Below are 24,114 nucleotides of genomic sequence, written 5' to 3'. Positions count from 1 at the left end.
TGCAAACTGAATTAAAGTACCGCTTTGACGTAAACGAGACAAGCTTAAAACGTAGAATAAAAGCTAAAGCAAATGCGACGGGCAAGCATGTTAAAGAAAATCCTGCAATGGAAAGTTGCGATCTTCGGCGTCCGGGAGCTTGTGAAAGCATGAAGATGATAATCTTGATTATTTCATCGCTGAACGCTCTTGCGGGTACTACAAAATGGTTGCGCAAGATTTTCCCTCCTCTTTCCGGATCAATTTAGTTGATGCAGTAAAATCAATTCCGGGACCTTCTTTCCATTCACAATGAACGGAGCTGCCACCAGCTGGTAGCTGTGCGGTGCGCTTGTTTTGAATGATTTCCCGCAGGATGTTATTGGCACGACACGCTGGAGAGTTGGGAAGACGCTGAATCTTAAAATATTGGGCACAGGTGTCGGGCGTGGAAAGCGTGCCGACTCGGTTCGTTCCACCGACGAAATCACGTCAACCATCAATCGCGGAAATTCAATTGTCCAATCATAGCACCAAGAATGGGGCGCGGTTGGTGGTATGATGTTTGTAAAGTTTGTTCATGCCGGTGGATCAAATTGTGTGTTAGAAAAAGCAATATCAAACTAGGATTTTTTATTGATTTTGTGACACAACTCTGCCTTCGGGTAAAATCAAGCAGCATACAATTGAATACCATAGATCCCATTCCATTGAACAATTTAAGTATGTTGTTTTTGGTGAGAAAACAAAAACGACATTTAATCCGAACGATTAACGAAATCAATCAATCAGGCCATCAAACGGTCTTGTAAACTGTATTTAATTACATTAATCCACTTTCACATCAATGATGATATTGAAGGTAGAATGTTGAATGCTTTTACATAAAAACCACACCTCAACAATGGCCGTTATCGACTTACTAGTGGGTGATGTAAATGGCAAAGAGATAAAAGCACGTAGTTGAATGAATAATAGCAGTTACAGCGGGTGGAGACATTCTGTAACTAATTCAATCAATGTCCAACATGTCAAATTATAAACGCACGATCAGATGGTAACGAGGTTAACTGTATTTATATCGTTAAAAGTCTGGTTTCATTGTTCAGATGTCTTCAGGACAATGCATTTTGTTGTTTTAAAGCAAAATAATTATATCATATGACCCATATTGACTTGTTTTTATAACATGCCAGTTTCGGATGCCAGGATTCAGAGATGTTGGATTTCTTTTGTTTTAAACGCATAGAAACACAATAAGGAAGTAATTATTCTGTAGACAATTTCATTAAGGAATGTCGTACAGGTCAGCATTAAAAATATTATTGGTCGGAACGATTAAAGATTCAATTAAAGCACATAATACAACCTTCGGCGAACGGCTGCTCTTCACATTTAAAAAAAATATGTAGTTCTATATCCAGACTCGACTAATCCTATGTAGTTCTCCTCATTGCAGGTGCTGCTGGTCTCCTCCACAGCTTGATTGCAGCAGCTTCAATCGAGTGTCTGTCGGTGCGAGTCCTTCTTCGGCGAACGATGTACGGCACACGGTACTAGGGAAGGACAGGACAACGTAGTCAGAGAAGTGTTCCTGGGATGAGCGAACAGCAACCTTCATCAGCCTGCCATCAGTAGTGTTACGTTTGTTTCGTACGCCCTGCGCCCGTCGCCCGAGGAATTTCACGGGAACACTTAACGAAAGCAGTCGAGTAGCGGTTCGCAATTCGTACGGCTCGAGTGGAAAATGATGTCACAGCATCTGAGCTCGATGCTGGAGCACCTGAAGATGGGCTCGTTGATGAGTAAGGGTGGTGGTGCCGGCGGAGCGAAGCAGCAACAGGTGCCGCCAGTGTCGACCGGCTCGACCTCTTCGCCGACTGTTGCCGTCGTCGGGAACGGAAGCATTGCTGGCGCCCCGAACGGTTGCGCGAACAACAACGTGCATTGCGGCAGCGGTGCTCCGCTGTCGAATCATCAGAACAACAACCTGCACCACCATAACCACAACAACAACAACTGTCAAAATGGAGGTGCCGGAGTGACAGGTGCCAAAATGGTCGCAGATATGCCGGTGATAGTGGAGCGAGGCCGTTGCACGACCACGGTGGTGGAGGTGAGCGGCAAGTCGGCAAATCACGTCGGTGAGGATCGCCGTGGGTACGACGTGTCACGGAAGCGGTGCAGCATTTCGGTCCAGCAGCATGGCGTTGGTGGTGGTGGTGGTGCATCGGAAGCAGGAGGTAATTCGCGGTCGAATTATCGTGAGCTATCGCCGGCTTCGCTGCGTATCCATCGCAAGTCATCGCATGACATCCGGAACACGTTGCTAGGGCCGGACGGGGAGGCGTTACACCTGCACGATCCGTCTGGGAAGGGTGGGGACGGGCTGGGCAAGATGCCGACCGTCGTGAAACCGATCAAGCTGAAGAGCATCATCACGAAGGCGGAATCCTACGACACGATGCATGGCAAGGCGAGCGATGTAAGTAATATGGAACATTGATAATAGTTTTCACAATAATCTTTATGAAAAATAGGTGAAATATTTTCTTCTTCTTCTTGACGTAACGACCTCTTGGTCATGCCTGCCCGATAAGGGCTTACGAGACTTGTTTCCCTGTTGTACGTGGATAGTCAGTCCTCTCGTACAGGGGAGGGTCCGGTCTCGGTTGGGATTCGAACCCACGCCGTCGAGGTGGTGAGCCCCGGCGAACATGGGCCGATTTTCTAACCGGCGCTACCGCTCGGTGGTGAAATATTTTAATTATACTTATTTCTATAAAATGAAACATTCCTTTCTAAACTATTCGCAGAATCAGTCATTTTATCTGTAAACAAAGGCAGTCCAAGTAAAACAAATACCATTTTAAACATCACAAACATCTTGCCATTCACGTGATTTATCATGGCATATCGTGTAAGGTTTATTGCACGTCTTTCAATGTAAGCATGCAGCTTATGGTGCTTGCTGACGGATGTATTTTTCTTTTCATGTTTTCAATTTGCATATCCTGCTCCTCGGTGCATGTTTCGTGCCAAGGAATGTTGTTCAGGAGTTGTCTCTCCCTCCCTCCAGAAATCCTTTAACGACAACTTTTCAGCGGTCATAGTTTCACCGTGACCGACCTCTGCAGAACGCGTTCTTCCGATGGCAGAACTCACCGGCAGCTGTGTGTGCCGCTTCCAGCGAAACATCTACGAGCCGGTTCGCTACAATCGCAACAATGCAACAATTGTGGTTTGCTGATGAAAATTTATTATTTGCTTTGAATCTCTGTACAGCGAACTGCGACCGATCGAGTCGTTGACAGTGTCGGATACTGTGCGAGGGGGATAAAAACAGGTCGTCCTCACATAGTCGTACGAACTGATGGAGCTTTGGCTACGTTGAACCACGTGCGCGTTTCCTATGACCTCGGCGGCAAAGCAAAGCATAAGGCCAAACATAATCCTTTCGATGTCGCGATGTCACCGGACCCAACGTGCCCGTTGCCGCGCAATGAATGAGGGCAATCGTCGCTTTCCATGAAAGTTGCCGGTTGCGTCTCGCATCGATCGAGCAGAACTCATTCGGTACGGCAGCATTTCATCGCCCTATCTCCATCGCTGGCTCCGAATGGCAGTTGACGTTCGTGGTGTGCTTGCGGTGATTTGCACGAGAACTGGCGCAACTTGCGAAAAAGTCCTTAGCCATCTTTCCGGTAATGTGGCGATAATCGTTTCCGACATAAATACGCGAGTCAGGAGGGAAAGTGGTTGGCTAGCGGGAGTGTTAAAGACTTGCTCATGGACTGACGTTTTTGTGCACAGTACGAGACATATTTAAAGTGGATCTGCTTGCGTTGGGACCGGATGAATTCTCGATCCAGTAAGACATTTGTGTGTCAACACTTTAATTCTAACCACAAATGTTGCCAAAACGATGAATGTCAGCTGCCAACACATGGCGGTGATGTTATGGTTTTCGCTCGGATTAAGAAATAACCCAGCGAAACACATTCTCATGCCCCCTGAGCCGCATCTGTGGTTTGGAAAAGTTACCGTTTTGTTGAAGCATTGCTCCGAAAGTGACAATTTTCCCATACCGATGCTACTCACACTATATTTCCCCGGCCTAGCGTTATTTCTATTTTCGTAATGAGGAAAACCACTGGAAGTATGTGACGGAGCGAATAAAACAAAACACAAGAAAAACCCGAACCCAAGAAAAACCAAATTGGAAAACTCCACCTCAAAGGCGACGGCGGCACATCGCCGGGTGCAAGATAACATGAGTTGCATTTTAACTTTGCCCGACATCGTGGGAAAGTTTTCCGCAGGAAGCAGTTCCGAGCCATCCCTTCCTGTGGCGCATTTTGACTGCTTCCTCATTTAAGGAATTTTCATCACTTTCATCCCCCTCCCCCTCACGCTACCCTACCCGCTGGCGTGGGTAGTGGGCGGAAATATTTTTTTCCGAAAATGGAACACCCTTGGAATTCAACTCTGGTTCATTTTTCTGTATGACCAATGTTTTTCACTTCGGTAGGAATTTTCCTCTAACCGGTGATGAGAATGGTTTTTAATTTCTTTTTTCCAACTCTAATTACTTTTTATGACCGTGTTGGTCAGGCTTGTTGGTGGCCGTTGTCGTTGTAATCGTCGTTGTCTTCGTTGTGAGTGCATGCATTGCGTTATCATTTGTTTGCTTGCATTAAATTTTCGAGTCAAAGCGCTATTTTGGTAAAGATTATCTTGAGAACTATCTTTACTTTTAACTTGCTGCTGACGAAGTGTTTATGTAAAATGTACAAGAAAGATTACGTATCGAAATGTAGAGGTTAAGGCTTTTTAGTAGACGTATCGAATATAAATTAAATTGTTTGCTATTCTTTAACTTTCCTCGCGTATCATAACAATGGGGTTCATTATTATCACATTGCAGGAAAAGTTGGCAGTGTTAAATGCCAATAAGAACATGATATTGCCCACTGAGTGACAGTTATGCAGTATCACCTTCGTAATCTACCGTATAAGACCATCACTCATCGAGCAATTCCGTACAAAAAGATGTTTTCAATGCTTCACCACGTGCTTCGGAGGCTCACTAGCAAAGGAGGAAGTTCTTCCACGCTAAAGGTGTAAATGGTGCCTGTCAGTCAGCGCTATAACGGTGGCGACAACTGGTACCTACTGGACGCTCTCAGGGCCTCGGCTGGGCGCTTTAACACTAGCGACCATTTTCAGCCGCAAGTGTCATAATTTAAACACGTCATGGGTACCTGAAAAAGTGTGTTTAAGGCAAACGATGTTTTACAACCTTGGCTACTTCTGCCACCAACCGCCTTCACGAGTGCACTCGTCGAGTGAGTACAGAAAGTCCGAAGAAGTATCACCGATGAATGGAGAGTGTCTGTGCTTGCCGCCATTCAAGCAGATGATGCAGAGCAGAGCAGAGATTTAATTAAAGCTGGCATCCCTTACTCACCCGAACGAGCAGGCACGCTGCCTCAAGCGAGCCGGTATTGATTCAAGGATATTGTCAATTTGTTCTGCTCCGAGTCAGTCGTTTAAGCTTCGTATTAAGACCCCCTCCTCCCGTGGCTATCTACGGAGTATCCTTTAAATGAATTGTGAAGCAGATATTTCGGTCTATTTGAGGTGGACATCGATACTCATACTCAAACTTGCACCTTGAAGGGAGTTCTTCTTCTCCCTTTGAAGTGGACGTATTGCTTCGTCATAAGGAAGTCCCTCAAATGATTATGACGGGGCTTAGACATTGTTCAAACTTTTGCCATCATTCACGTGGAGCTTCTCCGTCTCGAAGGATTGTTGCCGAAGGAAGGATGAATGGTGCTTGTATAGTTTAAGGGAGTTTCTTCAATGCTGTGACAACATTGTTTCACTCTGACACGAGGGTGACGTAGAAGGAACGATAGTCGTTATAGTTTGGTAAATGATTTTATTGCATCCATCTTCTTGGAACGATGGCTGAAGTTCCTGATCCTTCACCGATAATAAATCGTTAAATCGATCGGAACGAGGACTCCTGGTGGGTTTACTGGTTTACCACCCTGATAGCAATCGATTTGCGTAGTAACTTTATTACCAATTACGGCCTTTCCCCATCCAGTTCCTTCGTCCTGTAAGCTGCTTTTCGGGCAGATGGCAGCTGAGGTTGAGGTTAAGGAGGACGCTGCTTCAATACAATCGAACGATTATTTAGGTAACATTGGAACGAAGCAAAATCTTCGGAGGAAGATGTAAAATTTCCTACTTCCCGTTACGTGGCTGGGGAAGAGTTGCTTCCGACATTCTGATACGCCAATCAATCAGATAAACAGCTCGACCAAGAGCCTCCAACCTCGCCCGGAAGCCATTCCAATGCTGGTAGAAATATTTAAAATGAAGAAATTGGATCCCTTGACCCTAGAGAAAGCTAGAGCCGAAGAGTATTATTTAGTCGTTTACAGCAATTATCCTCTAGGACGTGGACTGCAATGTCCTTCCCCAGATGCTTTAAGCGGGCAACGTACGCTGGTTCTCTGGCCGAGTCTGCCTGCCTGAACAGAAAAGCGACCCAATCGTTCCATTTGAGATCCATTACTTCCGTTTAAAGGATCCCCAAGGATCCGGAAGAAAAGGACCTCCACCTTTCCCCGCTCGGAGCACGTTGATTAAATCATCTCAGGTGGTCGTTGGGCTCTGGTGGCGATGGCATTAGATGCTGGTGCCCATTCTTTCCGCTTCATGCCGATGCTGCAGACCAACCTCAGACCATCGCCCGCAGGAAGGGCATCAGTCGCTTATTATTGCAATCCGGTCACGGAAGTCCGTCGTTCGCTCGTTCGTTCGTTTGTTCGTCCGTTCTTATCGGAACACTCTCGCCTGAAAAAGGTGCACGAGGGTGGAAAATTACCACCGACCCTCCCCCTGGAGGCGCGTGATGTTTCTTTGTGGATGGATTTCCTTTTACTTTTGCGACGTGCTTGTTTACACTCTCCCTCTGCCCAATGCCAATGTTGACCGGTTGAGCTTCTTCAAACGGTGGAGCATTAACTTGAAGCAAGGCGCTCGGTTGGTTCTTTATCCTTTCGCAAGATCACGAGGCGCTGAGGGTTCGGAGTGTAAGAGCACGATAGGAAGCAAAACATCACGAGGAGGGAAAGAGAGATAGATGGGTTTTGCAGAAGATGACGGATGACAACTCCAGTGGATGATGGCTCTATTAACTTGTTTACGTGCCAAATCAGGTCGTGCATCGTGAGATTACCCAATTTTTCACACCCCGCACTGGCCCAGATGGTCAACCTTCGTGAAAGGATAATTTTCGTGGGAAAATGGATCGAAAGTAGCGCTTGCTCTCGTGCATCCCTGGAATGAAGCTGTTGGCTAACGTACGTTTAGGGACCAATGGCGACATCTTTAAAAGAGTTTCCTTCCCCGTTAGATAGAATCTGAAAAATAGCTCCCCTTTTTCCCACGATACGATCATGAAGCTGCTGGTAATGCAAGTACGTATGTGTGTGGGGTGAGAAAACGAGCAAATTTATTTTTATCTACCCGATGGTGTCGTTTTGCTTCCGTTATCGATAATCTTTCTCCACCAGCTTCTGAAGAGGACCAACCCCAGGACACCGTTCTCGTGAGTTGGTTGGTGGTAAAAGAATTATTATTATTGTCACTTCTTTACTTCTCAGTTATGTGCTTCTCACTGTGTGTGTGAGTGTGTATACATCCGCAACGATATGCAAGAGGGGGGATATCGTTTGCTTTTATCTCGTATCGCAATGGAATGGATTTTTCCCGCATGCCGAGAAACATCCCTGGCGAAAAGGAATCACCACTGACGTTGAAGTTCTTTAACGGAGTTAGTAACGCTAAGTCCTTCGTCGTTTGGAACGTTTTGTGCCGGGGACATGACTTTTTCGCCCGCTCGAAGTGACTCCCCTCAGTGATCAAGATTAAAAAATGAAAAGGGAAAAGAAAGCACGGAATCTCTATTTGACATTAAGGCAAGTCTAAAAGGTAGTGGGAGCCGTGTGACTGCTCGTTGACTGACGGTAAATAAATTGGTTCCAATTTGTATATTTAACTACGTTTAATTTGCCGGTATTTTTTCCTTCCGCCTGGTTTACAATATTTTCAAAACGTAAAAGATGCCTATAAAGGTATGAGAAAATATTTAAAAAAATATCCGTAGGTACCTTTTCTTAACCATGGGGTTGTCGGGCATAATTATTCCGTAAATCTCTGCTATTATTTTGCGATGAAGAAATTCAAAACATGGATCGCTTTCACGACTTTGTGCACCGACACCATTGTTATTAAAGTGGGACTTTCACGTTATCCGGGTCGATCCTTTCTGGAAGTTTACACTTTCTTACGTGGGATGGATAATGGAAACAATTCTTCACGTTGGTAACTCTTTTTAAGATGTTTTCCTTCCGTTTTCCTCTTTCTCCGTTTGTGTAGTTGTACGGTGGAAACATTTTTCTTTTCCTTGTAACACCTCCCTCCACTCAGCAAGATTTTTCCACGGGCATACTTTCTTTTCTAACGGCTAAGAAAGCAAAGAAAAAGAAGAGAAAACAACACTTCCTCCTGACAGCTTCTTTTATTCAATCTGCGGCTTGGGAGAATGTCTTGCTGGATGCTGAATGCTGTAGCGCAGTGGATTACAGCAGCTCCTACCACGGCGAAGACCTGATGTCGTGCGGTGCTGGTGAGAAAAGATTTCACTTTAGCCTTAACCGAGGCCGACACCGGGCCCACCGGAACTTGGGCTCGTACAAAGTGGATGAAAAGTGACTGGAATTTAATGAGATTGTACTTAGGCAATTACCATACGGAGTGTGTATTTTTTTCCCACCTCCCGGGCCACTTTTGCGCTCAAGAGCTTAGGGAGATTTGTAAGCAGTTCTTCTTGTCGCTAGCCACCAGAGTGGCAGGGGAAAAATATAGAACTCACACCCCTCGAGGGGGTTTGTTTGATTACGGCAAAAGCATACGCCGGTAACGCTTTTCTTCCGTTGACTTCACGCCGCGACCTCGCGCGACCCGCCTTCACTCGTGTAATTCAATTACTTTGGGCCGTACATACCCAATTTGGAACGCTTATGTTAATCGTGGAATTTTCACAGTACACGGATCTCACGTGCTAGCGTGTTCGATACTGCACTCGTGGGCTTTTCCGGGAAATTTTCGCGTGCGAATGAAAATCGTTGATGCCGAACACCGGTAGGCTGGGAATTGAAATCGGGGATCGTTTGAGGGGCAATTTAGGCTCAATCGATGTCGGTTCGGTAGGATTTTACAAAGCCGAGCGGAAGGGACGGGTGGAGGCGTGTGAGTGCTTGTAGGCTTATTGTAATTTAATCTACCCTTGAAGCAGACAATCAATTTTAATCGCAGGTGTAAAACATGCAAAGATTTGCTTTCGATTTCGTAGGTTTGGAGTATTTCAGCGAGAGAACGAAATTTTCCATTTTCCGCTTCCATGAGTATGTTTTCTTGGAATATGTTGCTCTGATGTTACCCCAACATTTCAATTCGATCAAACGGTTATTGAAATTTCCAAAAATGTTTATCATTTAAAAAAATCAGTTGATTATTTGGATTTGAATCCCGAGTTGGTGAGTTCAAGAATGAGAAAAGCTAACATTTACTTTGCTATGAGTGTTTCATGATTAACACAAAAAGAGGACCCATGGGATCCTTTGTGTGCCTTGGGGCCACTTACAGGCCTTATTGCCTTCCATTGTGTTTTCAACAGATCACGACTAAGTCGTTCTAACTTCGTTTAAACTGAGGATTAAATTTCAATTCAAAACTTTACTCCACCGAACCTTCCTGGTCAGCTTCATGTGAGGGTGTTTGTTTGTTTCCCTTATGATCCATTTTAGGAGAGCAGCAGATGCTACCGCTTTAGCAGATTACCTTCGACAGCCGCAGGCCTGGCTTAAGGCCAAACCAGAGAAGATCTTGACCAATGTAGGGCAACCTAGTGAAGTTTTCTGGTGAAGCTAAAGAACGTTTGCTTTGGACCAAGTTCTGCTGAGCAAAGTCATCAAGTATTCATCACATACAGGCCTCATTATTTCGTTTCCCAGAGATCGCAGTTGCCGGGGGGTAATCTAACCTGATGCTGCTGTGCTGCTCGGAAGTCAAGGCCATGATGGGCTTCAGCTACTCCTTGATTCGACGCATCGAGTGCAAGTTTAAGAGTGGACAAGCATTGTTTTACTGAATCAGCATTATCTGTAACATTTTATGCGCAATTGAAAATCTTAAGGTAAACTGTTTTTCATTTATGGCCTTATTTTGTTTCTGGATTGCTCTAGGCTAGTCCTATTAAGATACTTTGAAAACTTCATTCATTAAAGTGAATTGTATAGCTTCCTGCCAAACATGGGATGGTCTTCTACTAAATCGTGAAAGTTTTAAAAGGATTTTTGAAAAAGATAACAGAATGAACTGTCGCGAACCCAATGCAAGTACAGCTAACGAGAATAATTGCGCTTGATATTCTTTCTATTCCAAGAACATTTCCGGGGTTTTCGAATGTTGTCCTACTCTAGATATGCTAGCAAAAATTAGCATACAAGGTTTTTCCCGAAAAAGGAACACCTTAATAGCTAAGGAGAGAAAATTAGATTGTGGAAGCATGATAAAATAAACAATCCGAGTAAAAATACAAAACCAAGAAGGACATCAATAGCGCTCGAAACCGCAACGCTGCTAGTGTTCCAATCGATTAAAAAATTCAAAAAAATGGTAAAACATAATGCAAAAATTAACCATCGCATGAATAGATCTTACCATTTGCATGTTCAACCGAACACGACATCGTTCCGGTTGGGCTGGCTTCTCTCCATTTTCATGATCATCTGCAGCAAAAGCGGTCGTTCTCGGTAAATCTGTGTCCCAAAACGGCCGTTAAATCATTTTCCCGGCGCGCGGAAAATGATATTTTTATTATCTTACCCCACAGCAAGGGGGACCGGCAAAGTTGTCGGCGGACACTTCGCACCGAGAATGCCATTTTCATCCCCGAAAAACTCTCCGGGGGGACCTTTCATCCCCGGAATGTTGAAGTGGAAATCGAAAGAGAAAGCGGATGGAAGATGGTGGCTGTTGTCCATTATTTTATCTTTATTTTCAAATCGCACCGGACGTCCAGACGCGCGTTTGGAGACAGGTTTAACGTTGTGTTCAAAGTCTGGGGGGTTGGTTCGAATTTCCGACGGTTCTCAGGAAGCCAATGTCGCCCGGCATGTCGCTAGAGAAACAGTTTTAATTCCGTTAAATATGGTATAATATCGTTGGGCTCGAGACCGTCCCCGGAAGCGATTCTGGAACGGTTGATGCCATGAAAAATCCCCACGACGATAGATATTGCTCGGGTTCAAGGTATTTGGAGATTGAGACGCCTTGTTCGATGGTGTTTGACGCTGGTTCAACCTGCCGATCGATTGTGGAGCGTAATTAGTATTCCGGAGGGTTTTAGGTTGGGGATTATGGCGTTTGCGGTTGTGGTCACATTTTCGTTAAGCCATGATGAATATTCAGGGGTACTCTGGGAAAAAGTGGGGGATACTTTTATACCTGCTCTATTATCATAATCGGGTCAATGATTTCTCACGCGTTTTTTTGCAAAACATTAAACGTTCTTATAAATAGGAACCTATTTTTGACATTTTAGTCCCTTGCACAATCAAAGATCGTGTCGATAACATCTACATTTTATCTGGGCAGGGCAGGGCAATGCAAACCAAACAAAAAATGAACACAAATGAAGGAAGTCAGAATGTCTGAAAATGATGGTTCCATTGATTTGTCGATCCGTGCTAAGTGCTCTTAAGAATTTCTCGCCGAGTTCACTTTTCGTTTTCGTTTGAAATGCACCGTGGTTCACTTCAACTGGACAAACTTTCTTTCAAATGGTAATCAAGTTTACAATTCTGTTGAAAATATTATTCATACCACCCCGACACGGCATCACGGCAGTATCTGCTGCAGTGCCGACGGAAGGAGTTTCTAGTGGAGTATTTTATTCATACCGAGGCGAATAGTCAAGTGTCAAGTGGTACGACGGAGCCTCTCTAGCAACAGGTCCAGCGGCAGGGAAGCAAGATGACAGACGAATTAAACGGCAACCAGTTAAATGCGATGATAAATTTCAACTTCCCCATCCCGGACGGAAGCTTGTTTAAGATGGGAGATGAATGAGGTGTTTGTTGTTAGCTTTCTTGCCTAAATTTAGACAAAGTGCAGTGCACTGTATACAATTTTATCTAATGGTACTGAGTTAAATTTAAGAATGACAAAGTCGTACCAAAAAAGGAAAATTTGGTCGTACCTTAAAAGAAAAGCCGATGAAGTTGGCGTTAAAAATATCTAAAAAGGTCAAACAATCATTCAATGCAGAGTGACTGTTTCTATCAGAAAGAATGTTTATTTTTCTCAGCTCAACTCTTCAAAGGCAAGTCATGAAAACTTCATAAAGTGACCGAACAAGTTTTTCGCCCAATATTTATTTCTTGAGTCAATAGTGTATAAATAAGGCGGCGATCTAAAAACGAAAAGAAAAGCGAAACTTTTTCTTAGTACCGTCCCTGCAACCTCTTCCATGGCAGGGTACAAAAGGGTCTTGATTTTGTTTGTTCTTGCTTTCATCGAAAATATGGTGGCCTGGCAAAAGGTTTGTGCTTCACCGTCACGAGCTTTGGAGACTGTGCTCTAGTTGCAACATCTGGTAGTATCAAATACCTGATTTGTTGTGTTGGACTATTTGATGATAACTTTTTCGTCTATAAAAGCTGCATGTTTCGATGTCATTATTTTTAAATTTATTTATGTTGATTCAGACGAGCATTAAAATTGAAGAAAACTGCTTATCTTTTATTGTCTTATTGTATTTAAAAGATCTTATCATTTTGTTGAAATTGTGAAAATCGTGATAAACTAATGACCGGCACTATCTACATAATTGTTTAAATGATTCTCTTTTTATCTCAATTGCATGACTTTTAGTCAATTGCTCTAACATTTGTGTAAATAAAACCACCAACTTTTTCCTGATTGACACGATAAAACTTCCACTTTTTGTGATTTGATAAGCATTACTAAGTGTAAATGCTTCTTGATGGTGGATTTAGTCCTGCGGTAGGGAAAACACTGAGGAAAACGCTAGCGACGAAAGTTAAACATGAACTTGATGAAATGATTCCAAGCAATAGCTTGCATAAGTGTCGGACAAGCTGGTGGCCACTGGAAAATGCCAATTGCACCGGTCAACGCTTGCAACGGAAGATACCGAGATTGGAAATACCGACGGTTGGGGAAATGTAATTTACACTTCAATTTAAAGTTATCCGGTGTCGTTTGAATTTCACGGTGTCAGTCGGTTGTGGGGATCCAACCTTGGTCAAAGAGAGCTTACTTTACAGGTTCGGTGAACGTGGTTCCAGAGCAATAGGGGGGTTGTATCCGTAAGGGTAATTTGAACAAGAGTCACGAATATCTTTGATCATCCATTGGTTGTCGTGAATAATCCTTCGACAAAAGATTACTCTCCGAGCAAGAGTCAATTAATTTAATGAAAAACGCCTGAAACTCTACGTGATTCATTAACAACATCCTTCGAAGGACAGAAAAAGAAAACTAAAAAAGTAGAAAAAAACTTCTTGAAAAGAGTGTACAGCATCATCCCAAGATGATTGACCACTGTCTGAAACGGACGCACGCAATAAAATCTCGTCAACCTTTTACGCTTCTTAGATAACACTAAATTTACGATGAACCCGAACCGCTAATCTGCACAAAAGGCATTGGTCACGAGGTCGCGTTTTATCGTATACGACATTAAACATAATGTTTGACCTGCCCACGTTTGCCTCGTCCAACAATTCCTTCGTTGTTCGAGCTTCTACAGATGATAAAGCGTAGGATGGTCGGATGAAGCCTGGTTTGGTTGAGCACGTGGTCCCGCGGGAAAAATAGACTACAATACCGAAAAGACGAAACAAAACCACCGAGGGTTGAGAAAAATGGTAAAAAAATGCTCTCACAAATGGAAAGTTTATGAGCGCAAATGAGGTTGGCCATTTGGTCGTTATAAATAAATCATCACAGGCTCTGCAGGGTAGATATGGAACCACTCGAGTCTTGACGGTACCATGAACGTTGATCTGGATAGATGAAGCATAATTAGCAGAAAGTAACAAACTCTCATAATTTAAAGGCACATATTGAACGAGCGAAATATGAAATATGAATCGTATTCTGTTCGCTGCGGTTATACATATTCATTTAAAAGTGAATGATTATTATCGAACATTATTTCAAAATGGAATCATATCTTAGACAAAAAAGGTAACATGGTCTCTATGAAACAAACTCCATCCAATCCTCCAATCATTGATTTCCTTTGGAGAATTGCTGACCGTAATGTTTGACTTGGTGTATGTCATCTCTATTTCCTCTTTGCGATCACTCTTCATTTTTTTTTTGTTTCGTTGATTTCCGTTTATTATTTTCCTTCGCCGATGCCTAGACAAGTTGCCTACGCCAAGCGAGGGATAAAAAATATTTTATTTCCAATCATTTGCTTAATCAACACGCAACAAGCGCGTAATTCCTACATTGAAAAATGATTTTTCTAAATTATCCGTGACTATACATCCTCCTGATATGAAACCTGAACAGAACATCTAGATCTAGGTTTTTAGATAATGATATGCACATTACATTAGCAATATATTTTTTTCAATTGTTGAAAACTGACAATTTGAATAGCGAAACCATCAAAATATTTACATAGGCCATCCCAACCAAACGCACATGGTGGACAGTCTGCCACAAGTCTCGACCCATCCTTTGACGACCAGCCGGCAAACACGCGACCAATGTTTGGGCAGCAAACATTGTCGAACGCTCCGGTTCGACTATTTGTATATTCAAAACAATTTCACTCGAATGTATGCCCCGTGCGGGAACTCCCTGCCGTGCGCTTGCATTCCTCCCCGGGCGGAGGATTTTCACGAATTTTCACCGGCTTTCGGCACCTTTACCTTTTCGCCAGAGCTAAGCAATGTTTATGCTAATGTTACCGTCTCCGTCTCCGAGTTGGAGATAGACTTTTTCATCTGACCAAGCGACCACCGGGCCCACCCTTGGGTATCCTTGATCCCGTGGTCGTGACGTGTGGTTCGTGTAAATGTACTAAATTCTTGTCATCTGGCAGACCGCCAAACCGAATGTGAAACCGCCGGGTGGGGACAACGTTGAAGGTGGGTGCGAAAAGGTAAACAAGAAGCGAATAAAAACCCCTGGAAGGATGATGACGTCGCTGGAAAGGATACCGCCGGCGTGGGTCCCTTGCTGAGCCGGTGGTTGGGATCTCCTAGGGGAGGTAATATTCCACGAGCAGGTTGTTCGTGAGCCCGACCACGCAACGAAATATCATTTCGGAAGAATCTTTGCTAATCCCCTTCCCAGAGCACCAGGTGCACCGGGCAGCTGGCAAGCACGTGCACGTTCGGTGAGCCGAAAGCGGAAACAGCAATAAATGAAATGAAAATTGTCATTGTTATTGTTTCGCATAATGTGCTACGAAAAACAAGGGCAACGCGGTGTCGCTGACGATACCGCTGACCCAAACAGGAAATATCCGGTGCCCATCTGCGGACGGTGGAAAGGAAATGAAAATTGAAAATGAAGCGCAGGAAAATTCGAAGATTTTCCATTTTTACACATTCTTGTCGGAATGGAGCATACTTTCGTGCAAACAAATTGTGACGTTTTTATTGTACTTCTCACAGACTGTGTTGTTTCCCACGAAGATTACATTCATACATCTTTTATTAAAAAAATACTTTTTAGTAAAAGATTTTCCGCCAAATGATGATACACCTTTTCCTACTGTGTTTCAATTCCGCCGCACAGGAAAGATCCGGTCTGGACATTTTTCAGATCAGTAGAAAAATAAAAACGTTAAGTATACATGTGGAGAACAAATCAGTTTACTCGCCGGTATAATGTTTTATACTCTGCTCATTACATGGTGAAATGAAAAGGATTAACGGATAATGTGGGGATTAAAAGAATACGGATGTTATTATGTTTACCCTTTCGATTTCCGGATCAAATCCTCAATTTACCGTTTAATCTTTTGATTATGGAAAAAAGGACCGGATGATCTGTTTGAAGCCATATTCATATCGTTTTTGGAGGTATTTTGGGAGGGTAAACCAGTTTATCACGAACATATTTCTTGAGAACTTAAGGTTTTGGAAATTTGAAATATTCTATTGTTGGAAATTTAAATCATATTTTTCTCACTCCAAAGCAAGTTCTGAGAAAATTCCCATTTAATTTATTAAGTGTACGGAAAGGAAAATTTAAACACGGGAAACTATTATTTTGTTTCCCTCATTTGCTCGTGAACTATGCAAGATTACGTCAGCGAAAGCACCGGAAGCGATTTGACATGTCGCTGAATTTAATATTTCTCATAATTCAACCCGCCACCGGGCGGGACGTTTTTCTTCCCTCCATACTACGCGATGCGCTTTCACACAAAGACATGGTAGGGTCGCTCGGTAAATATGTTGCTAAATTACTTCGTGCTGCACGGAGTAAGGCTCCATTTTTCATCCCTTCACTCTGAGGGCAGCACTATTCCCTAGTTTATCCTCGAGGATGCTTCCTCGTTTACAGAGCGTATGCACAACAACAACGGGAGCAATCTCCAGTTTGCTAGCTTAAATCGTAGCTTTAGATGAGAAGTCGCGTTTGGTTTTGCCGCTCGTTTTTAATATCTGATTTTTGCTTGTTTCCTTTCCTTTCTTCCTCCCATACAGGTGATGTCGTGCTCGCGTGAAGTTTGCATGGGAAGCGTCATGACACCGCATCTCATTGGGACGGAATCCCGCAAGTCGGATGTGGTTCAGCAGCACGCAAAGGATTTTCTCGATCAGTATTATTCCTCGATCCGACGGTAAGCCAGCTTTAATGCGCTGTTTAGTTAGTTTTATGCAATAAGAAGTTATGATAATGTTTAATATTGGTCGTGATACATTAACAAATTAATCCATTTGTGCCATCCTAATTCATCACATGGCAATTAAATGAACTTTTATTTTCAAAAGCAAAGTGAAGAGAAAGATTTTAGATGTGAAGCTTTTTTTCTCTCTCGAGTAATTGCGTTAAAGCATCCGATGGAGGCGCCTGGTTGTTTTTACAAATAAAGCAGTCGACGAAGCCAGACTACCATTAAATCAAGCAGTGTTTGCTGAGTTCGGCATTTTCGGCATCCAACATGAATCACATGTTAACGATTTATGTTTTTCGCTGCTTTCATCATCTACTTTTATGCATATCTTACCCACGAGCACCTTTCTTGCTCACCTGAAGTGCTTGTATTCGGGCCTTTTTTCTTCTGTGTTTGCCTTGCTACGTTTCAGAACGGTGAAAAATATGCTCCACCCGTGAACGATACGATAAACAAAAACAAAAGAACATCCTAGTTCGCTAGAAGTCGGAAAGGGTTCTTTTGCCACTACCGCGGACCGTGTACTGCAGTGCAAACATGCCTACATATATACACATATTGACAAACGGTAGGGAAGCAAACCGATGATCCTACGCGCGGCCTCGCTAGCATCAGGGGACGATCCGTTTAGTAAGCACGTATGCCGGCACGATCTGCGTTCTCCTTGGAAGCGGTCGTTTTGTAGCCCCCCGAGACCGAGATCGAGTCTCCGAGCACTTGCACGAAAGAGGATTGCTTTTATACGCCCGCTCTGCCTACAGACGGAGGTCGTATCTTTTTCCCAACTCCGCGCAGATTCCAGTGGCACGTTTTTCCTCCCCCAAACGTACCCACATAAGGCATGTTTGAAGGAGGTGAATGGTGACTTTACATGTGGGGGAGCAAAATATGGCTTTCGAAGTTTTTTTTATTTCTAGCTTTGTTCATCCTGAGGGTGGTTGACATTTTTTTCTCGAAATTCAATTGGATTCTTGTGCGCTACGTTTTCAACTAGGGACCACAGGTTTCACACCAAAAGGATTCAGAAATAGCGAAAAAGAAAAATACTCAGTTAATCCGGGGATTATTACGGTGATATGTTAGGGATTTTAACATTTAACTTGTGCTTTAAACCATGTAGAGTACGAAACCGGATAACATTGTAATATAAAGTGTTTAGTCGAAATGCTCACACTACGATTAGTTTATTATTAGGGTTTTACTAAATGATTTTAGTACAATTGTGCGCAACAACTTTCATACTGTCCAAATATGAAAAATAAAAACTAAAATAAAGTGTTCGATTAGATAGAGAAGATATTTAAATTGAATGCATGGGAATTACTTAGTCCACTTGTTTAAAGAAAACTTTCATATTGGTATAAAGTATTAAGCGATATTCATATAATGAGCTAAGCCGGTATTTTATACATTTATTTTAAATTTGGGTGAATTTACTTTAGCACAAAAATAGTAGAAATGGTAAATCTCGTTTACAATATTGTTTTCAAAGAAAAGCGTTCCATATACGTTACGTTACGCGGAGAAAACTTTTCCATGTCGCTCGAGAGCGGCTGTGAGTTTGAGCATCTTAACTAATGCGCAAATGTTCCACAGCTTGTCATCACTATCCAAATCGTATGTTAGACCCACGGGGATACAATGCACTTTGTTTGACACGCCACAAGTTCCTACCACTACCGGTTGAAGTTCCGGACTTCCTCTACCACCTGCTCATTAGCGTGTCCAATGCAGCGTACGCTCGCTAACTAGCGATGGTGGTTTTTGGTGGAAACTTGGGAACGGTTCGACAGCTCGATAAGGACGCCAAGCGAGCCACCCATTGTGCATGTCACTGCAGCCGACGCACAATCGCAACCGCCTAACGATGCATCTATCTCGCGGCGAACAAGTGCTGGCATGCATTTTCCGAACGACCTCTAAGGGGTTTTAGATGGTTCGTGCCCGTTGAATGATCTGTCCTGCAAACCACGGAAGTTGTTGGAGACGGTAGATATCACCAGCTGGAACGGGAACGTAAGTGAGGTGATAATGGAACCCTCGGGGAAACATAATTACAGCTAGGTCGGTGTAGGAAATGAAAGTTTTGGCACTCAGAAAGTAGCTTGTCGTACAATGAGGACTTTGAGCGTTAGATAACACTCCGCTCTCGTTGTTAGGTATGAATATTTTGCATATAGTTCATGGCGAAACCAAAGGCCATGGTAACATTTTGTTTTAATTGTATCAATAACTCAAACGAAAATGTCACGCTTTGAATAATCTTGGAAGTTCCGTTTGGCTTTTTGAAAATCCTTTCTTTGCCTGTTAAGGAATGAATAACATTTTATTCGACTTCTAATCAGCACACTGCAATTTTTCTGGTTTGCATTGAGTCTGTAACGAATTGGTATCTATCTTGCAAGCAGCGGATTGCTTTCAATACCAAGTAGATAGCATTCGTTGTTCAAGCAGTGTTACAAATAACAAAATCCCTTATTTGTTTCGTAGGACCATCATTAGGATACGGATGTACAAGGAACTCGCCAAAATAGCAATCGATACGAAGGTTATAATTAATGGCCGGTACATCGGTATCGGAACAAAGATTTTCTCTGTCCCACAGTTGGCATTTCTTTGCGCCCAGATTTTCGCAAAGTTTGCGTTTCGATTTCGATTTATCTTCTCAAATGGTTTGACTAGTCGATTTCCTTTTCAAAATGGAACTCGATTTGTCGTGATCGTCGTATTTTCTTCTATTTGCAACCAATTTTTCAAGTTGTTAATACCGGTCCGTTTTATGAGACGAAAGATTAAACTGCGTTGATATATGTTATTTGTAAGCACTCAAGAGCAAATTTGTTAAAGACAACTTAGTCAATTCAGGTTTAAAATGGATTGATTCAGTTCTGAACAAAATATTAGTTCTAATATTCAAAGTTTATTTTACCTCATTCTATAAATTGCGCTAGGTGCAGTTTTATGTTTTAATATTTTCTCACATGGATTAAAGATTAACTTTTCTACATTATATTTATATTTGTGTTTACTCACTCACTGTTTTAGATTCACGATTAATCCATGTTCAGTATCGTGTTGAGCAGCGTTGTATTCCTTTATAATTCTTTGAAAATCTCATGGTCCAACTCAAAAAACCCATCCTTCTCAGAAGCAAATGCATACGCGCATGAGGATACTGCATCAAGATTGCAGTGCAGCTGAAGTGCACATCAAACAATGTGCAATTTGTATGGTAATTGAAGAGAGACACATGCCACTTAAAAAACGGTGCCTTCTCAGAACAAAATCGCTTCCAATCGTTTCCCGATCGTCTTTATGTGTGACGCTTGCGTTTGTTCGCCGATCAGTCCCGAGGGAGCTTAAAAGAAATCGTGTTTGTACGTTCTCTCTTCTTGTTGGCGGCTTTTATTCGGCAAGATCTCGCGCCAAAGGAAAGTGAGTGATCGAGGGAGTTGAAATTTGTCGTATTGAAAAGTATACATTTGTTCCGCTTCTAGATACACATTTTCTCTTTTCTCTGATGGTTATATAGAACGATTTTGGTAGTACGAAGGCAACCGGTTAGCTTTTGTGACATGTTTCACATTGAAATCAGTGTTTTCTGTTCAATAAAGTTTATGTTAAGGTCTACGCTATACGGTGGTAAATGTTTCTATGACATCGAACTGGTTTTGAATGTTAGTGTTGGTGGGTAAAATTGAGTACCGATCTGTGTCAAATCGCGAAGAAATTATTTGGAACGTGTGTTCAATGCAATGTCAATTTTCTCTCAGCTTTTCTAGTTTCAAAGACCTCTTTCATATTCAAGTTTCCCGGTTACCGTTTTCGTCTGCCTCGGAAATAAACTGCATATTCCTCAATTGCAATCGCTTTATTTGGGAGGCATGCGTTGCCTGATGTTGAAGTGAAACTGAAGGCATCCAAACAACAGACTGTGTTAGAGAAGAGGAATACGATAACGAAACAAATTGATTACCGGATGCCACGGTTGAATGTTTGTGCCGTCTCGTACGTGGTATTTCACTCGAAACATCGTTCTCTGCTCGAGCAAACCATCCCGAAACAGTAACGAAGGCATGCCGTCGGAAAAGGCTGGACGCGCTTTATCGTCGTTCGATATTCATCTCACGTTTAATGTGCCTCTGTAGCGTTTGACTGTAGTCTCCCGAAAGACGCGGCGAGTGGAAGGAATTAATTTTCAATGAACGTCGTCCACATTCCCGTCTGAACGGCTGCTGATGAAGTGTTGGTACCCTAACGCCCTGCGCTCGACCAAACCGGCGGACGGAAAGGGTGGGCTTATTGTGAGAAAATCCCCACTCATTACATTCTATCTTTCCCGAAAGTCCTTTCGATCGACTGAAGTAGATCCGGGTCGGGGACGGGTGGAACAAACTGGACGGGACTAACGTAATGAAAACAAATAAACACAAGTCAACACGGGGAAAAGGTTCGAGTGGAAAGCCAGTGGGCGCGTGCTCCAATCGGTCTGGCACGACCTCCGTCCTTGCCGTAATCAACTTCCGGCCTTTAATTTCCCTCATTACGGCATCGCAGTAGAATTTCAATCGACGTTCTACCGGGACTACCTGGAACGACGGGACTAAATAAATCACAATTTCTGACCTTCGATCGGAAAATCCTGACGCCCACCCCTACCTTTGCCCGTAACCGGATTGTGTTGGAAATGGATTTAGCCGATTGAAAGCCGGGTGGTAGGGCCTTTGTTGTGGAGTGGCTGCAATTCGTTCCATCCGTTTGAGGCGGAAATGGTTAAATCCTCGTTCTCTTTCCCGCGAACCAACACCAAACACTCGCACATTTGTCCTTTGGTCGGTGGAAAAATACTAGTTTTTGACACACAATCGAACCGCTGCTCGGGGTTTGGTTGTGGTTTGTTAATAAACGAACTCACTTTGTGAGTGCTTGTGTGGTTTTTGTTGCATAGCGTGGAGTTGTGGCTTTGTGACCACAATAATGTGTCAGTATTTTTACAATGAATGGTGTGTGCTTTGAGTTTTTGCTATAATTCCGTGTAAAGTCTGTTGTGTTTGCAACTGTTGGATTTTATCTGTTTTATCGGATTTTATTTGGTTTTACAAATGGGAGAAGAGTTTATTTTAGGTTCGTGTAAATCCCTCCAGAGTGATTGCTTTATCATGTGTTCCTATAGAATAATTATTGCCCATCGGATGCAGACAGTGAACGTTTTCCACGGTCCCCAGCGTACCTGGATTTCTTCCACTTTTTATTCTGTACTATTTTCCCATCTGATGGTTCAATGATTTTCGATTAGCCCAGAGCATTATTTTTCCTTCCAAAAGGGCACCATTCCTTGGAGCTTTCATATAAATCTACCCATCCGGTGGGTCAACCTCTGACAAAGGGCAAAGAATTTACGACTCCCGTGACCATGCCGTGCCAGGGTTGGAATCCCGGAATCCCACAGCTGTCACCGAAGGGTTAAAAGTAATCCACCTCGGTACACAGGTACGTGTTTTGCGTTGCTTCCGTGGCGTATCTTATTATTTGCGATATCCCTTGCGAGGTAACCGTGGGACCGTCACGTTTGGCCAATGTATAAATGCCGGTATTGGGACAAATTTCGTAAAGTATTGCAATTCGCACGGTATCAAATGGAATTTGGAGGAATTTATGTAACTATTTCTGTCCGTATTTTTTATTTATCGGTCAGTTTACGTCCCAAATGGTTTCTCGTTCAGTGTAGTTTTACGGAACAGGTAATAAATTATAAGCATCATTTGGTTTTAAGCCACAGAATCTGTTGTTGTTTCAGTTAAAACGACATAAGAGCCAGTCGATCTGACGTTTCTTATATGTACTAAATATATATTATATGTCCATTTTTAATACATTACATTGTTTACGGTAGTTACAAAACATTGTAAAGTTTTCTTTCTATTGACTTGAAAATGAAATCTCGTTCGGTTCCCTTTCCTTCGACATGCGAAACCACTTGAGCGCGTTCAACAGATGCAAGCGTGGTGTCCGAGCAATATATTAAGAGAAATTAAAGAATAGCAAATTAACTTCAAAATATTGTATAGTTCGGAGTTACATCGACCACTTCGGAACAATACATATCTTTTCAATTTATGCTGTTCATTTTCTCCCACTCTGATATTAACAAGGGTATCGAGCGAATGTCTGACGCACCTGAAGTATTGTAACAATGGGTCTGAGTGAAGCTTGTAGGTTTTTACCCTATATGTGCTTAACACATTGTCTATTTTGCACCACAACAGTTACAGGATCAACACAATTCGAATATTCTATAGAGATGATACAGTATTGTACTGCTTAATTGCTGTTGAATTATTGATTGGAATAAAAAAATGAATCTGTCAAGATACCCATCACACCAGGCTTACATACTCATCAGGCCAGAAGTCATATCCAGTTATCTGGTATTTTTGATTGAAAACGAGCATCGTAAACTGCTTCATTAATCATCGATGCTCCAAGCGGCATGTTGCTGCCTGAGGGTTCGTTTTAAATTGGTTGATCATGGTAAACATGAATATTTTATGCTACATTCGACGCGCCTATGTTCGGTAGCGATTTTTAACAAATAACTTACATTCTACAAAACAACATCATAAATATCCTCGTCCTCGCTTCAATGAGTTTCGATGATGCAATTATGTTCATTTACATCACCAACAACATAACAAGATCTATCAGCATTTTCTGACGGTCCAAAACTGGATCCGATCCCCTGGTAATTTAATTTGTTACCTACTGACCCTTGGTGTGCGTAATTAATTTGGTTATTTTTGGCAACATCGCTTCTATGCTGGTCAAATGATAATGTTCCCACTTAGATTGAATTGACTATAAATGGCGCCTAAATTAAGTGAAAATTAAACCTATGTTGACTCGCACGCAGTCGATGAAGATTTTCATGGAAAAAATCAAGTTTTACCTCCTAATTAGTTGAACATGAAATGTTCTGTTACATAAATAATTTCAATGTGTCTGGGAATAAAATGAATTCATTTATTTATTTTTGAAAATACCAACGAATTCTAGCACGAGATAGAAGTAAAGGAAACATTTACCGTTCCGGCGAT

At 42.6% G+C, this 24,114-nt stretch overlaps 1 protein-coding gene across 1 annotated transcript in view; it reads left to right on the top strand.

Annotated features, from left to right (window-relative positions):
* The first annotated feature begins 2,362 nt into the window (after positions 1–2,362).
* LOC131267433 (nitric oxide synthase) overlaps positions 2,363–24,114 on the top strand; it is a 48,487-nt gene continuing 26,735 nt past the window's right edge. Inside the window, exons 1-2 of the mRNA XM_058270313.1 lie at positions 2,363–2,464; positions 16,830–16,966. Of these exons, the coding sequence (XP_058126296.1) occupies positions 2,378–2,464; positions 16,830–16,966 (224 nt within the window). The 5' untranslated portion in view covers positions 2,363–2,377. The remainder of the gene's footprint in view (positions 2,465–16,829; positions 16,967–24,114) is intronic.

This window comes from Anopheles coustani, chromosome 2, assembly GCF_943734705.1.
Source record: "Anopheles coustani chromosome 2, idAnoCousDA_361_x.2, whole genome shotgun sequence".
NCBI classification, from domain to species: domain Eukaryota; kingdom Metazoa; phylum Arthropoda; class Insecta; order Diptera; family Culicidae; genus Anopheles; species Anopheles coustani.
This window is presented reverse-complemented; position numbering and strand designations above follow the sequence as displayed.